This window comes from Pseudophryne corroboree, chromosome 6, assembly GCF_028390025.1.
Source record: "Pseudophryne corroboree isolate aPseCor3 chromosome 6, aPseCor3.hap2, whole genome shotgun sequence".
NCBI classification, from domain to species: Eukaryota; Metazoa; Chordata; class Amphibia; order Anura; family Myobatrachidae; genus Pseudophryne; species Pseudophryne corroboree.
The window spans coordinates 837,222,147-837,240,268 of NC_086449.1; the positions used below are offsets into that span (position 1 = coordinate 837,222,147).

Below are 18,122 nucleotides of genomic sequence, written 5' to 3' on the forward strand. Positions count from 1 at the left end.
CGCAGCCCCTGCAGTAGATTGAGACGCGCTGGGGGCTGTGGAAGTGCTTCATACTTTACAGTGTAAAAACCGACCAAAAATGTCCGCCACCAAGGAGGAGACAGACGCTAGAGATCACATTTGACCTCTAGCGCCTGTCTCCCCGGTGGCGGGCATTTTAAGGTTTTTTGTTTACACTGCAATGTACGGAAGCGCTCCTGCAGCCCCCAGCGCGTCTCAATCTACTGCAGGGTCTCACGAAGCGGAAGGGGCAAGGGAGGGGGGATTCACACCTGTCTAGTTTTTCAATGTTTCGTTTGCTAAATACAAAGCAAAGTTGTTCCAGTTGGATAAAAGGACCATTAAGCTGAGCTCCGATCAAGCCGCATCTACAATATCCCTGTCCAATCTTGGGGGTGAGAGATGTCCGTCTTTCCAGTGTGTAAGTCCAGCAATGGTTTCCATAATGGTCCGGCCAAGTCTGCGTTGGCCGGACCGCTCCCCCTAAATGGCGGCTTAATGCCGCCATCCTGCCCCCTCCCGCCCAGCGACCGCCTCTGCCTCAGAGGCGATTGCTAGGCAACGACGGCTGCCATGCGCTGGCGCACTGCTGCGCCGGCGCGTGCGCAGTTCCGACCCGAACGCTGCGCTGCGACAAACTGCAGCGAGCGATCGGGTCGGAATGACCCCCAATGTGTATTAAAAGACATTCTGGGGATTTCAGGTCATACAGGGCAAATTTGGGACAATCAGGAAATATTGAAGTGGTATTTGGCGTCATAGAGAATTCACTCAGAATTTGGAGGTAATTAGGGAGCAGCAGCCAGAAGGTCAGAGGTGGCCAGCGAGCCTGTGTAGCTCTGTAATGTAATCTGGCATTCATGAAGCTGAGGTAATCATGTGCTGACCGTTACTCACCAGCATTATACATATATTATGTAGCACATTACACTCTGTGGAGGTAATCATGTGCTGACCGTTACTCACCAGCATTATACATATATTATGTAGCACATTAGACTCTGTGGAGGTAATCATGTGCTGACCGTTACTCACCAGCATTATACATATATTATGTAGCACATTAGACTCTGTGGAGGTAATCATGCGCTGACCGTTACTCACCAGCATTATACATATATTATGTAGCACATTACACTCTGTGGAGGTAATCATGTGCTGACCGTTACTCACCAGCATTATACATATATTATGTAGCACATTACACTCTGTGGAGGTAATCATGTGCTGACCGTTACTCACCAGCATTATACATATATTATGTAGCACATTACACTCTGTGGAGGTAATCATGCGCTGACCGTTACTCACCAGCATTATACATATATTATGTAGCACATTACACTCTGTGGAGGTAATCATGTGCTGACCGTTACTCACCAGCATTATACATATATTATGTAGCACATTACACTCTGTGGAGGTAATCATGTGCTGACCGTTACTCACCAGCATTATACATATATTATGTAGCACATTAGACTCTGTGGAGGTAATCATGCGCTGACCGTTACTCACCAGCATTATACATATATTATGTAGCACATTACACTCTGTGGAGGTAATCATGTGCTGACCGTTACTCACCAGCATTATACATATATTATGTAGCACATTACACTCTGTGGAGGTAATCATGTGCTGACCGTTACTCACCAGCATTATACATATATTATGTAGCACATTACACCCTGTGGAGGTAATCATGTGCTGACCGTTACTCACCAGCATTATACATATATTATGTAGCACATTACACTCTGTGGAGGTAATCATGCGCTGACCGTTACTCACCAGCATTATACATATATTATGTAGCACATTACACTCTGTGGAGGTAATCATGTGCTGACCGTTACTCACCAGCATTATACATATATTATGTAGCACATTACACTCTGTGGAGGTAATCATGTGCTGACCGTTACTCACCAGCATTATACATATATTATGTAGCACATTAGACTCTGTGGAGGTAATCATGCGCTGACCGTTACTCACCAGCATTATACATATATTATGTAGCACATTAGACTCTGTGGAGGTAATCATGCGCTGACCGTTACTCACCAGCATTATACATATATTATGTAGCACATTAGACTCTGTGGAGGTAATCATGCGCTGACCGTTACTCACCAGCATTATACATATATTATGTAGCACATTAGACTCTGTGGAGGTAATCATGCGCTGACCGTTACTCACCAGCATTATACATATATTATGTAGCACATTAGACTCTGTGGAGGTAATAATGCGCTGACCGTTACTCACCAGCATTATACATATGTTATGTAGCACATTACACTCTGTGGAGGTAATCATGCGCTGACCGTTACTCACCAGCATTATACATATATTATGTAGCACATTACACTCTGTGGAGGTAATAATGCGCTGACCGTTACTCACCAGCATTATACATATATTATGTAGCACATTAGACTCTGTGGAGGTAATCATGTGCTGACCGTTACTCACCAGCATTATACATATATTATGTAGCACATTAGACTCTGTGGAGGTAATCATGCGCTGACCGTTACTCACCAGCATTATACATATATTATGTAGCACATTACACTCTGTGGAGGTAATCATGCGCTGACCGTTACTCACCAGCATTATACATATATTATGTAGCACATTAGACTCTGTGGAGGTAATCATGTGCTGACCGTTACTCACCAGCATTATACATATATTATGTAGCACATTAGACTCTGTGGAGGTAATCATGCGCTGACCGTTACTCACCAGCATTATACATATATTATGTAGCACATTACACTCTGTGGAGGTAATCATGCGCTGACCGTTACTCACCAGCATTATACATATATTATGTAGCACATTAGACTCTGTGGAGGTAACCATGTGCTGACCGTTACTCACCAGCATTATACATATATTATGTAGCACATTAGACTCTGTGGAGGTAATCATGTGCTGACCGTTACTCACCAGCATTATACATATATTATGTAGCACATTACACTCTGTGGAGGTAACCATGCGCTGACCGTTACTCACCAGCATTATACATATATTATGTAGCACATTAGACTCTGTGGAGGTAATCATGTGCTGACCGTTACTCACCAGGATTATACATATATTATGTAGTACATTACACTCTGTGGAGGTAATCATGTGCTGACCGTTACTCACCAGCATTATACATATATTATGTAGCACATTAGACTCTGTGGAGGTAATCATGCGCTGACCGTTACTCACCAGCATTATACATATATTATGTAGCACATTAGACTCTGTGGAGGTAATCATGTGCTGACCGTTACTCACCAGCATTATACATATATTATGTAGCACATTAGACTCTGGAGGTAATCATGCGCTGACCGTTACTCACCAGCATTATACATATATTATGTAGCACATTACACTCTGTGGAGGTAATCATGCGCTGACCGTTACTCACCAGCATTATACATATATTATGTAGCACATTACACTCTGTGGAGGTAATCATGCGCTGACCGTTGCTCACCAGCATTATACATATATTATGTAGCACATTACACTCTGTGGAGGTAATCATGCGCTGACCGTTACTCACCAGCATTATACATTCTGTGGAGGTAATCATGTGCTGACCGTTACTCGCCAGCATTATACATATATTATGTAGCACATTACACTCTGTGGAGGTAATCATGTGCTGACCGTTACTCGCCAGCATTATACATATATTATGTAGCACATTACACTCTGTGGAGGTAATGATGTGCTGACCGTTACTCACCAGCATTATACATATATTATGTAGCACATTAGACTCTGTGGAGGTAATCATGTGCTGACCGTTACTCACCAGCATTATACATATATTATGTAGCACATTAGACTCTGTGGAGGTAATCATGTGCTGACCGTTACTCACCAGCATTATACATATATTATGTAGCACATTACACTCTGTGGAGGTAATCATGCGCTGACCGTTACTCACCAGCATTATACATATATTATGTAGCACATTAGACTCTGTGGAGGTAATCATGCGCTGACCGTTACTCACCAGCATTATACATATATTATGTAGCACATTAGACTCTGTGGAGGTAATCATGCGCTGACCGTTACTCATCAGCATTATACATATATTATGTAGCACATTACACTCTGTGGAGGTAATCATGCGCTGACCGTTACTCACCAGCATTATACATATATTATGTAGCACATTAGACTCTGTGGAGGTAATCATGTGCTGACCGTTACTCACCAGCATTATACATATATTATGTAGCACATTAGACTCTGTGGAGGTAATCATGCACTGACCGTTACTCACCAGCATTATACATATATTATGTAGCACATTACACTCTGTGGAGGTAATCATGCGCTGACCGTTACTCACCAGCATTATACATATATTATGTAGCACATTAGACTCTGTGGAGGTAATCATGCGCTGACCGTTACTCACCAGCATTATACATATATTATGTAGCACATTACTCTGTGGAGGTAATCATGTGCTGACCGTTACTCACCAGCATTATACATATATTATGTAGCACATTAGACTCTGTGGAGGTAATCATGCGCTGACCGTTACTCACCAGCATTATACATATATTATGTAGCACATTACACTCTGTGGAGGTAATCATGTGCTGACCGTTACTCACCAGCATTATACATATATTATGTAGCACATTAGACTATGTGGAGGTAATCATGCGCTGACCGTTACTCACCAGCATTATACATATATTATGTAGCACATTAGACTCTGTGGAGGTAATCATGTGCTGACCGTTACTCACCAGCATTATACATATATTATGTAGCACATTAGACTCTGTGGAGGTAATCATGTGCTGACCGTTACTCACCAGCATTATACATATATTATGTAGCACATTACACTCTGTGGAGGTAATCATGTGCTGACCGTTACTCACCAGCATTATACATATATTATGTAGCACATTAGACTCTGTGGAGGTAATCATGTGCTGACCGTTACTCACCAGCATTATACATATATTATGTAGCACATTACACTCTGTGGAGGTAATCATGTGCTGACCGTTACTCACCAGCATTATACATATATTATGTAGCACATTAGACTCTGTGGAGGTAATCATGTGCTGACCGTTACTCACCAGCATTATACATATATTATGTAGCACATTACACTCTGTGGAGGTAATCATATACTGACCGTTACTCACCAGCATTATACATATATTATGTAGCACATTACACTCTGTGGAGGTAATCATGCGCTGACCGTTACTCACCAGCATTATACATATATTATGTAGCACATTAGACTATGTGGAGGTAATCATGCGCTGACCGTTACTCACCAGCATTATACATATATTATGTAGCACATTAGACTCTGTGGAGGTAATCATGCGCTGACCGTTACTCACCAGCATTATACATATATTATGTAGCACATTAGACTATGTGGAGGTAATCATGCGCTGACCGTTACTCACCAGCATTATACATATATTATGTAGCACATTAGACTCTGTGGAGGTAATCATGTGCTGACCGTTACTCACCAGCATTATACATATATTATGTAGCACATTACACTCTGTGGAGGTAATTATGCGCTGACCGTTACTCACCAGCATTATACATATATTATGTAGCACATTACACTCTGTGGAGGTAATCATGTGCTGATCGTTACTCACCAGCATTATATATATATTATGTAGCACATTACACTCTGTGGAGGTAATCATGTGCTGACCGTTACTCACCAGCATTATACATATATTATGTAGCACATTAGACTCTGTGGAGGTAATCATGCGCTGACCGTTACTCACCAGCATTATACATATATTATGTAGCACATTAGACTATGTGGAGGTAATCATGCGCTGACCGTTACTCACCAGCATTATACATATATTATGTAGCACATTAGACTCTGTGGAGGTAATCATGTGCTGACCGTTACTCACCAGCATTATACATATATTATGTAGCACATTACACTCTGTGGAGGTAATTATGCGCTGACCGTTACTCACCAGCATTATACATATATTATGTAGCACATTACACTCTGTGGAGGTAATCATGTGCTGACCGTTACTCACCAGCATTATACATATATTATGTAGCACATTAGACTCTGTGGAGGTAATCATGTGCTGACCGTTACCAGGGCCGAAACTAGGGTTTCTGTCACCCGGGGCAAGGCAGTCATTTGGCGCCCCCCCCCCCCCCCAAATATACAGAAATACATCCTCCTGTACATGTACACACCATCAATACACAGTACGCCCTTGTATATACACATACCCCAATATACTGTGATTAAATACACCCCTCCTATACATACAAATTAAGTACCCACCCCGGGTACTCCAGCATACACACACGCACGCGCGCGCACACACACACACAACACCTGGTTACGCTGCACTGCTCCAGTACACACACACACTGGGTTACACTGCACTGCTCCAGCACACACATCGGGTTACACTGAACTGCTCCAGTAGACACACACATACGCACACACACACGGTTACACTGCAATGCTCCAGCACACACCCACGCAGAGGGTTACACTGCATTGCTCCAGCACTCACATGCTGGGTTACACTGAACTGCTCCAGCACACACAGGGTTACACTGCACTGCTCCAGCACACCCACACACAGGTTACACTGCACTGCTCCAACACACACAAGGTTACACTGCACTGCTCCAACACACATACACACTGGGTTATACTGCACTGCTCACTGCTCCAACACACACACACACACACACACACACACACACACACACACACACACACACACACACGGTTACACTGCACTGCTCTAACACACATACACACAGGGTTACACTGCACTACTCCCTGCTCCAACACACACACACACACACACACACACACACACACACACACACACACACACGGTTACAGTACACAGCACACATATTTTACATATATAGCTGTCCGCCTGTCCCTACCTTTCCAGACTTCTAGCGCTTATCTGCTAAATCAGTCAGGGCCCCCTCCTCTCAGTTTCTGAAGCGTCACACACACAGCGCTGGCAGAGGCTTGCATGTGTGTGAAGTGACGCCTCTACGTACATGTGTCTCCGACGGGTAGCAGATTACTTGACTGTCCTGGTGCAGCAGAGCGGGGACGGGGCCTCTTCAACCCGACTGCGCCGTCCTGCACTGCATGCCCTGGTTACCGCCTCATACATGTATTTCCGGGAAGCAGATCTCCGGAGCGTCCCGGCGCAGCGGAGCGGGGGCAGCGCGTCTTCAACCCCTGCACTGCATGCCTCACCGGTTACCGCCTCGCGACAGCGCCCTCTCTCTTTTCGCGCCCAGGTCGCCTGCCCCCCTAGCCCCCCCCTAGTTACGGCTCTGCCGTTACTCACCAGCATTATACATATATTATGTAGCACATTAGACTCTGTGGAGGTAATCATGCACTGACCGTTACTCACCAGCATTATACATATATTATGTAGCACATTACACTCTGTGGAGGTAATCATGTGCTGACCGTTACTCACCAGCATTATACATGTATTATGTAGCACATTAGACTCTGTGGAGGTAATCATGTGCTGACCGTTACTCACCAGCATTATACATATATTATGTAGCACATTAGACTCTGTGGAGGTAATCATGCGCTGATCGTTACTCACCAGCATTATACATATATTATGTAGCACATTAGACTCTGTGGAGGTAATCATGTGCTGACCGTTACTCACCAGCATTATACATATATTATGTAGCACATTAGACTCTGTGGAGGTAATCATGTGCTGACCGTTACTCACCAGCATTATACATATATTATGTAGCACATTACACTCTGTGGAGGTAATCATGTGCTGACCGTTACTCACCAGCATTATACATATATTATGTAGCACATTACACTCTGTGGAGGTAATCATGCGCTGACCGTTACTCACCAGCATTATACATATATTATGTAGCACATTAGACTCTGTGGAGGTAATCATGTGCTGACCGTTACTCACCAGCATTATACATATATTATGTAGCACATTACACTCTGTGGAGGTAATCATGTGCTGACCGTTACTCACCAGCATTATACATATATTATGTAGCACATTAGACTCTGTGGAGGTAATCATGCGCTGATCGTTACTCACCAGCATTATACATATATTATGTAGCACATTACACTCTGTGGAGGTAATCATGTGCTGACCGTTACTCACCAGCATTATACATATATTATGTAGCACATTACACTCTGTGGAGGTAATCATGTGCTGACCGTTACTCACCAGCATTATACATATATTATGTAGCACATTAGACTCTGTGGAGGTATTCCGGCTACTTACATGGAGTTTGGAGACGCGGCATCGCTTCTGCGCAGGGACTGGAGTTTGTGTCACCATTATCTTCTACTTCAGACTAATACTGTTTTATTCTCCCTTCTGCAAAACATAAGCACAATGCAGCTCAATAGCAGCATAATACAACAGGATAATAATAACATATAGTCACAGTATCACCGTCTAATCAGTGACATAGAGACTGAGACTACGACTGCTCTGTGTGTGCCGCATCCTCCAGCTGTGCTAATGGGGCCCAGTCACCCCGCCCACTGCGATCCATGGTATGTCCAATCACCACCAAGTCATGCGTCTGTATTGTACAGAGGGTCCGGATCCTATAGACTGCGGCCAAAAGGGAACTGAGGGTGAGAAGTAAAAGAACAATACTCTAATATAGGACTGGGCAGGCTGCTGCACCCTCTTATTACACCTCTACACCAAGTGCACCAGGCTCCAGCTGTGCCCCAGTGATCAGGGAGTCTGGGAGTAGAAGCAGATTATGTGGAGTTGGAAATACAATCTAATCTTCTTGTGACCAGATGAAAGGATGAAATGACAGATGGTGCAGAGTGCTCAGAGTAGCGGCACGCTGGTGTAATACTAGTGGCTCAGAGTATCGGCACGCTCGTGTAATACTAGTGGCTCAGAGTATCGGCACGCTGGTGTAATACTAGTGGCTCAGAGTATCGGCACGCTGGTGTAATACTAGTGGCTCAGAGTATCGGCACGCTGGTGTAATACTAGTGGCTCAGAGTATCGGCACGCTGGTGTAATACTAGTGGCTCAGAGTATCGGCACGCTGGTGTAATACTAGTGGCTCAGAGTATCGGCACGCTGGTGTAATACTAGTGGCTCAGAGTAGCGGCACGCTGGTGTAACACTAGTGTCTCCGAGTAGTGACATGCTGGGGTGGCACCAGTGGCTCAGAGTAGCGGCACGCTAGTGTAATACCAGTGGCTCTGAGCAGTATCACGCTTGGGTGACACCAGTGGCTCAGAGAAGCGTCATGCTGGGGTGACACCAGTGGATCAGAGCAGCGGCACGCTGGGGTGACAGCAGTGGATCAGAGCAGCGGCACGCTGGGGTGACAGCAGTGGATCAGAGCAGCGGCACGCTGGGGTGACAGCAGTGGATCAGAGCAGCGGCACGCTGGGGTGACCGCAGTGGATCAGAGCAGCGGCACGCTGGGGTGACAGCAGTGGATCAGAGCAGCGGCACGCTGGGGTGACAGCAGTGGATCAGAGTAGCGACACGCTGGGGTGATAACAGTGCTCAGAGCATAACACGCTGGGGTGACACCAGTGGCTCAGAGCAGTGACATGCTGGGGTGACACCAGTGGATCAGAGCAGCGGCACTCTTGGATGATAACAGTGCTCAGAGCAGTGACACGCTGGGGTGACACCAGTGGATCAGAGCAGCGGCATGCTGGGGTGACACCAGTGGATCAGAGCAGCGGCATGCTGGGGTGACACCAGTGGATCAGAGCAGTGACATGCTGGGGTGACACCAGTGGATCAGAGCAGTGACATGCTGGGGTGACAGTGTACCAGAAAGAGAATTGGCGCTTCCCCTTTTTTCCCGACCGCTGGCATACCAACAGCGTGGCGAGCGCAAATTAGCCTATTCTCCCTCCAGGGGAGTCATGGACAGGAGGGAGAAACGGTGTCGGTATACCGACTGTCGGGAATCCGGCACTGGTATACTGTGCGCCGGGACCCCGACAGCCGACAAATTGAAGACCACCCTCCAGGATATCTGCAAACTTGCACTGCTGGTTCAATCCCAGCTTCCAGCTATCCAGTACTGCTGGTTCAATCCCAGCTTCCAGCTATCCAGCTATCCAGTACTGCTGGTTCAATCCCAGCTTCCAGCTATCCAGTACTGCTGGTTCAATCCCAGCTTCCAGATATCCTGTACTGCTGGTTCAATCCCAGCTTCCAGCTATCCAGTACTACTGGTTCAATCCCAGCTTCCAGCTATCCTGTACTGCTGGTTCAATCGCAGCTTCCAGCTATCCAGTACTGCTGGTTCAATCCCAGCTTCCAGCTATCCAGTACTGCTGGTTCAATCCCAGCTTCCAGCTATCCAGTACTGCTGGTTCAATCCCAGCTTCCAGCTATACTGTACTGCTGGTTCAATCCCAGTTTCCAGCTATCCTGTACTGCTGGTTCAATCCCAGCTTCCAGCTATCCAGCTATCCTGTACTGCTGGTTCAATCCCAGCTTCCAGCTATCCTGTACTGCTGGTTCAATCCCAGCTTCCAGCTACCCAGAACTGCTGGTTCAATCCCAGCTTCCAGCTATCCTGTACTGCTGGTTCAATCCCAGCTTCCAGCTATCCAGTACTGCTGGTTCAATCCCAGCTTCCAGCTATCCTGTACTGCTGGTTCAATCCCAGCTTCCAGCTATCCAGTACTGCTGGTTCAATCCCAGCTTCCAGCTATCCTGTACTGCTGGTTCAATCCCAGCTTCCAGCTATCCTGTACTGCTGGTTCAATCCCAGCTTCCAGCTATCCAGCACTGCTGGTTCAATCCCAGCTTCTGCTATCCAGATATCCTGAACTGCTGGTTCAATCCCAGCTTCTGCTATCCAGATATCCTGAACTGCTGGTTCAATCCCAGCTTCTGCTATCCAGATATCCTGAACTGCTGGTTCAATCCCAGCTTCTGCTATCCAGATATCCTGAACTGCTGGTTCAATCCCAGCTTCTGCTATCCAGATATCCTGAACTGCTGGTTCAATCACAGCTTCCAGCTATCCAGTACTGCTGGTTCAATCCCAGCTTCCAGCTATTCAGCTATCCAGTACTGCTGGTTCAATCCCAGCTTCCAGCTATTCAGCTATCCAGTACTGCTGGTTCAATCCCAGCTTCCAGCTATCCAGTACTGCTGGTTCAATCTCAGCTTCCAGCTATCCAGTACTGCTGGTTCAATCTCAGCTTCCAGCTATCCTGTACTGCTGGTTCAATCCCAGCTTCCAGCTATCCAGCACTGCTGGTTCAATCCCAGCTTCCAGCTATCCAGTACTGCTGGTTCAATCCCAGCTTCCAGCTATCCTGTACTGCTGGTTCAATCCCAGCTTCCAGCTATCCAGCACTGCTGGTTCAATCCCAGCTTCTGCTATCCAGATATCCTGAACTGCTGATTCAATCCCAGCTTCCAGCTATCCTGTACTGCTGGTTCAATCCCAGCTTCCAGCTATCCAGTACTGCTGGTTCAATCCCAGCTTCCAGCTATCCAGTACTGCTGGTTCAATCCCAGCTTCCAGCTATCCAGTACTGCTGGTTCAATCCCAGCTTCCAGCTATCCTGTACTGCTGGTTCAATCCCAGCTTCCAGCTATCCAGCACTGCTGGTTCAATCCCAGCTTCTGCTATCCAGATATCCTGAACTGCTGGTTCAATCCCAGCTTCCAGCTATCCAGTACTGCTGGTTCAATCCCAGCTTCCAGCTATCCAGTACTGCTGGTTCAATCCCAGCTTCCAGCTATCCAGTACTGCTGGTTCAATCCCAGCTTCCAGTTATCCTGTACTGCTGGTTCAATCCCAGCTTCCAACTATCCTGTAATGCTGGTTCAATCCCAGCTTCCAACTATCCAGCTATCCAGTACTGCTGGTTCAATCCCAGCTTCCAGCTATCCTGTAATGCTGGTTCAATCCCAGCTTCCAGCTATCCAGTACTGCTGGTTCAATCCCAGCTTCCAGCTATACTGTACTGCTGGTTCAATCCCAGCTTCCAACTATCCAGCTATCCAGTACTGCTTGTTCAATCCCAGCTTCCAGCTATCCTGTACTGCTGGTTCAATCCCAGCTTCCAATTATCCAGCTATCCAGTACTGCTGGTTCAATCCCAGCTTCCAGCTATCCTGTACTGCTGGTTCAATCCCAGCTTCCAGCTATACTGTACTGCTGGTTCAATCCCAGCTTCCAGCTATACTGTACTGCTGGTTCAATCCCAGCTTCCAACTATCCAGCACTGCTGGTTCAATCCCAGCTTCCAGCTATCCTGTACTGCTGGTTCAATCCAAGCTTCCAGCTATCCAGTACTGCTGGTTCAAGACCAGCTACCCAGCTATCCAGTACTGCTGGTTCAATCCCAGCTTCCAGCTATCCTGTACTGCTGGTTCAATCCCAGCTTCCAGCTATCCAGCACTGCTGGTTCAATCCCAGTTTCTGCTATCCAGATATCCTGAACTGCTGGTTCAATCCCAGCTTCCAGCTATCCAGTACTGCTGGTTCAATCCCAGCTTCCAGCTATTCAGCTATCCAGTACTGCTGGTTCAATCCCAGCTACCAGCTATCCAGTACTGCTGGTTCAATCTCCTGTACTGCTGGTTCAATCCCAGCTTCCAGCTATCCAGTACTGCTGGTTAAATCCCAGCTTCCAACTATCCTGTACTGCTGGTTCAATCCCAGTTTCCAGCTATCCAGCACTGCTGGTTCAATCCCAGCTTCTGCTATCCAGATATCCTGAACTGCTGGTTCAATCCCAGCTTCCAGCTATCCAGTACTGCTGGTTCAATCCCAGCTTCCAGCTATCCAGTACTGCTGGTTCAATCCCAGCTTCCAGCTATCCAGTACTGCTGGTTCATTCCCAGCTTCCAGCTATCCTGTACTGCTGGTTCAATCCCAGCTTCCAACTATCCAGCTATCCAGTACTGCTGGTTCAATCCCAGCTTCCAGTTATCCTGTACTGCTGGTTCAATCCCAGCTTCCAACTATCCAGCTATCCAGTACTGCTGGTTCAATCCCAGCTTCCAGCTATCCTGTAATGCTGGTTCAATCCCAGCTTCCAACTATCCAGCTATCCAGTACTGCTGGTTCAATCCCAGCTTCCAGCTATCCTGTAATGCTGGTTCAATCCCAGCTTCCAGCTATCCAGTACTGCTGGTTCAATCCCAGCTTCCAGCTATACTGTACTGCTGGTTCAATCCCAGCTTCCAACTATCCAGCTATCCAGTACTGCTGGTTCAATCCCAGCTTCCAGCTATCCTGTACTGCTGGTTCAATCCCAGCTTCCAACTATCCAGCTATCCAGTACTGCTGGTTCAATCCCAGCTTCCAGCTATCCTGTACTGCTGGTTCAATCCCAGCTTCCAACTATCCAGCTATCCAGTACTGCTGGTTCAATCCCAGCTTCCAGCTATCCTGTACTGCTGGTTCAATCCCAGTTTCCAGCTATCCAGTACTGCTGGTTCAATCCCAGCTTCCAGCTATCCTGTACTGCTGGTTCAATCCCAGCTTCCAGCTATCCAGTACTGCTGGTTCAAGCCCAGCTTCCAGCTATCCTGTACTGCTGGTTCAATCCCAGCTTCCAGCTATCCAGTTATCCTGTACTGCTGGTTCAATCCCAGCTTCTGGCTCTCCAGATATCCTGTACTGCTGGATCAATCCAAGCTTCCAGCTATCCTGTACTGCTGGTTCAATCCCAGCTATCCAGTTATCCTGTACTGCTGGTTCAATCCAAGCTTCTGGCTATCCAGATATCCTGTACTGCTGGTTCAGTCCCAGCTTCCAGCTATCCTGTAGTGCTGGTTCAATCCCAGCTTCTGCTATCCAGCTATCCCTGTACTGCTGGTTCAATCCCAACATCTGCCTATCCAGCTATCCAGTACTGCTGGTTCAATCCCAGCTTCCAGCTATCCTGTACTGCTGGTTCAATCCCAGCTTCTGGCTATCCAGATATCCTGTACTGCTGGTTCAATCCAAGCTTCCAGTTATCCTGTACTGCTGGTTCAATCCCAGCTTCCAGCTATCCAGTTATCCTGTACTGCTGGTTCAATCCAAGCTTCTGGCTATCCAGATATCATGTACTGCTGGTTCAATCCCAGCTTCCAGCTATCCTGTAGTGCTGGTTCAATCCCAGCTTCTGCTATCCAGATATCCTGAACTGCTGGTTCAATCCCAGCTTCCAGCTATCCTGAACTGCTGGTTCAATCCCAGCTTCCAGCTATCAGTTTCTACCACAAGTGTAATTCAACTATCAATGCACTGGTATCCCCAGTGTTCTATTTCCTTGTAGTTATACAAACACCTGTGGCCAGCCATAGACTTTAGCCAAAACTGCCACATCTACAGTATATGAGCAGGTCATACTGTATATCAAGGCTGCACTATTCTGTCCTTGGACACCAGCCAACTAGCTACTAGACCTCGTCCGGTTCCACAAGTACCAACAGGCATGACAGTAAGCACTGACCCAATGGATCTGGCAGGCAGTGCTGGTTTAAGTGCCGGCGTGTTGCAAGCTATAGTGGCATGCCTGGAGGGTCTAGAATGCAGCGACAGATGGTAAAAGGCTTACAGGACCTCAATGCATGGCAAGACAGGCTTCAAGCATCTTTGGCTATACCCTTGTCTTAATCTACTGCCCGTGAAGTTTACCAAGGTCCTTCTGCATCTTCCAAGGCTATCCGCCTCCCTACGCCAGAGAAATTCAATGGAAATCCCAAGCTCTGTAGGTGATTTCTAAATCTCTGTGATGTGCATTTCACGCTTCTACCTGAAAATGTTCCCTCCTCTAAGTCTAAGGTGGCATTCATCGTTTCTCTCCTGTCCGGAAAAGCCCTTGAGTGGGCATCTTCTCTGTGGGAGCGATCAGATCCCATTCTCCGTGACTACTCAAGGTTCCTACAGTCTTTTTGCGGAATCTTCGACGAGCCTGGATGCTCAACGTCCGCATCCAATGATAACATGAGAATCCGCCAAGGCTCTAGAACAGTCAGACAGTATATAATTGACTTTCAAACTCTGGCATCTGAACTCCGATGGAACGAGGAAGCCTTGACAGTGGCTTTCTGGCATGGTCTCTCTGAAAAACTTAAAGATGAGCTATCCTCTAGAGATATGCCTTCTACTCTCAAAGATGTTATGTCTTTATGTAATAAAATCGATCTTTGCCTGAGAGAGAGGATTCATGAAAAATTTAATCTCGTCCGAGTTAAGCTGCGTCCACCTCCTCGCCTTCCTTCTTCTGTTGAGCCTATGCAGATAAATCGCTCTAAATTGTATGCAAGAGAAACAATGTCGTCATCAGATGAATCCCTGTATGTACTGTGGAGAAAGTGACCACCAACTGACAACCTGTTCCAGGCATCCGGGAAACGGGCATTCCTAGTCTCCGGAGGAGGGTCGAAGCTAGGAAGTGTAAAAAACTCTGACCAAGATGGATTCCATTATCTCTGTTTCTCTTCAGCTTCCCACTGGTTCTGAAACTTTTCCTGCTCTTCTAGATTCTGGATTCTGGCGCTGCAGAAAAATTTCATTTCGCCTGACCTAGTGTGCAAACATCAGATACCTACTAGGAAGCTTTCTCAAGCCATTACTCTCATGGCAGTAGACGGTAGTCCTATACCTCATCGGACTAGTCTCCAAGAGACTTGCAATTTAACCCTCCAGGTAGGCTTGTTACATTCCGAGGCTCTATTATTCTTAGTTATCTCCAGAGCAACTCATCCTCTCGCTCTCAGGCTTCCTTGGCTCCAGCAGCATAATCCTCAATTGGACCTATTCCTGATGATCTCCCTGAGCAATAACATCCATTTGCTGATGTGTTTAGTAAGGGAGCTGAAAAATTATCAACGCATAGAGAATGGGACTGCCCCATTGACCTTACACCTGGCAAATCTCCACCCAGAGGAAAAACTTATCCTTGTTATGTGTGCAGCAGCTGCAAATCTGTCAGTTCTGATTTCTGCAGTGATTAGCACCTGGATCCGGCTGCTCCCTTTTTGTTTTTCTCGTTCCCTAGCAACTGATCACCTGGACCTCATTACCTGCAACTTCAGCCTGACGATCATGTGATTGGTCTGTCTCCCTTTAGCTAGGGAGTATCCGCATACCACGGTGACAGTGATAGAGTTCAGTATCAGAGAGAGTCAGGTTCTAGTCTGGACTCCTTAGAGTCTGTTTCTGTGATCTCAGCACGTGGCCATTGCACGCTGTGCAAGTTCCCAGTATCCTGTGTCCTGGTAACTGGTCCCAGTGTTCCTGCTAGTCCTGCATCCAGTTCATCTTGGACCTGTATCTACTACAATGATATATCCAGTGTGTCCTTCTTCTTCTTTGGGATCCCTGCTTCAAGATATCCGTGCACCATTCCAGCCAGTCTAATCACACAGACCTTTCTGCATGTTCATCTCCATTCAGTACCTGCAATTCTGTATCCAGACTCCAAACAAACTCCTGTGAATCCTGCCAAATTCCAGCTCTGCTATCCAGAACTTACAGCCTGCAAGTGTAAGTTTCCCTCTGTGTCCCAGCTCAGCTCTCATCAAACCTCTGCAATTAACCCCTGCTGTCAGTCACTCTCCAATTAACCCCTGCCTTACCAGCTGCATTTCTCCAGGTAAATTATTCTGCTTATACCTTGTGGACTCCTGTGCAGATACCAGGTGACCCAGGCAGGGGGCCGCGACCTGCACATCAGGGGCAGTGAAGCCCAAATCCCCTTGTGGGGTTCCCTGGTGAACACCCCCCTGTGTGTTAGACTACACGCCTCTGTTCTGGGTCGCACCAACCACCTGGTGTCTGCTTACAGAATACAGGTGCTTCATAACAATCCTTTGTCCATTCCCAAAACAGCTGCCATGTCTGAGTATATCAAGGAGAACCTTGAGAGAGCATTCATACATCCCTCGTCTTTGCCTGCAGAAGCAATTTTCTTCTTTATTAAAAAGGATGGAGGACTCTGTATCGATTACAGGGGGTTAAATGATATTACAGTCAAGAATCGTTACCCGCTACCCCTAATTACTGAACTTTTCAATCGGGTTAAAGGAGCCTGGATCTAAGATGGGCATATAATTTAATTCGTATTCGAGCTGGCGATGAATGGAAGACCGCATTTAACACTCACAATGGGCATTACGAGTATTTGGCAGTGCCATTCGGTCTCAGTAATGCACCAGCAGTGTTCCAGCACTTCATCAACGAAATCTTCCTCAATGCATTTCGTAATCACTTCGTCACTCCTGAAGTGATTACAAAATGCATTGAGGTGGAGCTTACCAGGCGCTTCTTGTTCCACATAAGCTGTCATCCCCGACTTCACCCGGTACAGGTGTCCTGACGGATCGGTCGCTGAAGCTGGTGCGGTGCGTGGTCCCAGATCCAGGTGCAGCGGGCTGCAGCTTTTGCCTTGTGGTTTTACTTTTCATGTGATACACAGCCCAGAGTGGGCTATCAAGGTACAAGTCCACTGCTATTCATTTGACCTATCCTGTGCATATATGTGGTTTGTGAATTAAATTGATTTGCACTATGAGAGCATTCTCCTTCTTTTGATATATAAATAAATATATATATATATATATATATATATATATACTTCCTAACAAATTGTAATAGCAGGAATATATGTGAGTGTATGTATGTGTATATGTGTGTGTGTGTATATATATATATATATATATATATATATATATATATATATATATATATATATATATATATATATATATATCTTGAGGATGGAAATGGATAATCATATGTGTGGGATCATATTGTTCAGGGTCACATAAAGCAGTAATCTGGTGGGTCTGAGAATATTGTCACATATAGCAACAATAAGATATTAATAATACCAGATTTATGTATGATTAATGTGATGGGTTTAACTGGTCATGGAGCGGGAACTTAGATGCAAACAACAGAAATCACATCTCAAGACTTAGTCATCGCCCACCGCTTGAGCTGACCAATGATCCCCAGTGCACAGGATATGTCCCACCCCTGAACCAATGGAA

General features: G+C 46.2%; 1 protein-coding gene across 1 annotated transcript in view; it reads right to left on the reverse strand.

Annotated features, from left to right (window-relative positions):
• The window catches only part of LOC134933869 (solute carrier organic anion transporter family member 1A2-like), a 181,359-nt gene that overhangs the window by 153,049 nt on the left and 10,188 nt on the right, over positions 1 to 18,122 (reverse strand). The window contains exon 2 of the mRNA XM_063929404.1: positions 8,382 to 8,477. Coding sequence (XP_063785474.1) covers positions 8,382 to 8,438 — 57 coding nt within the window. The 5' untranslated portion in view covers positions 8,439 to 8,477. The remainder of the gene's footprint in view (positions 1 to 8,381; positions 8,478 to 18,122) is intronic.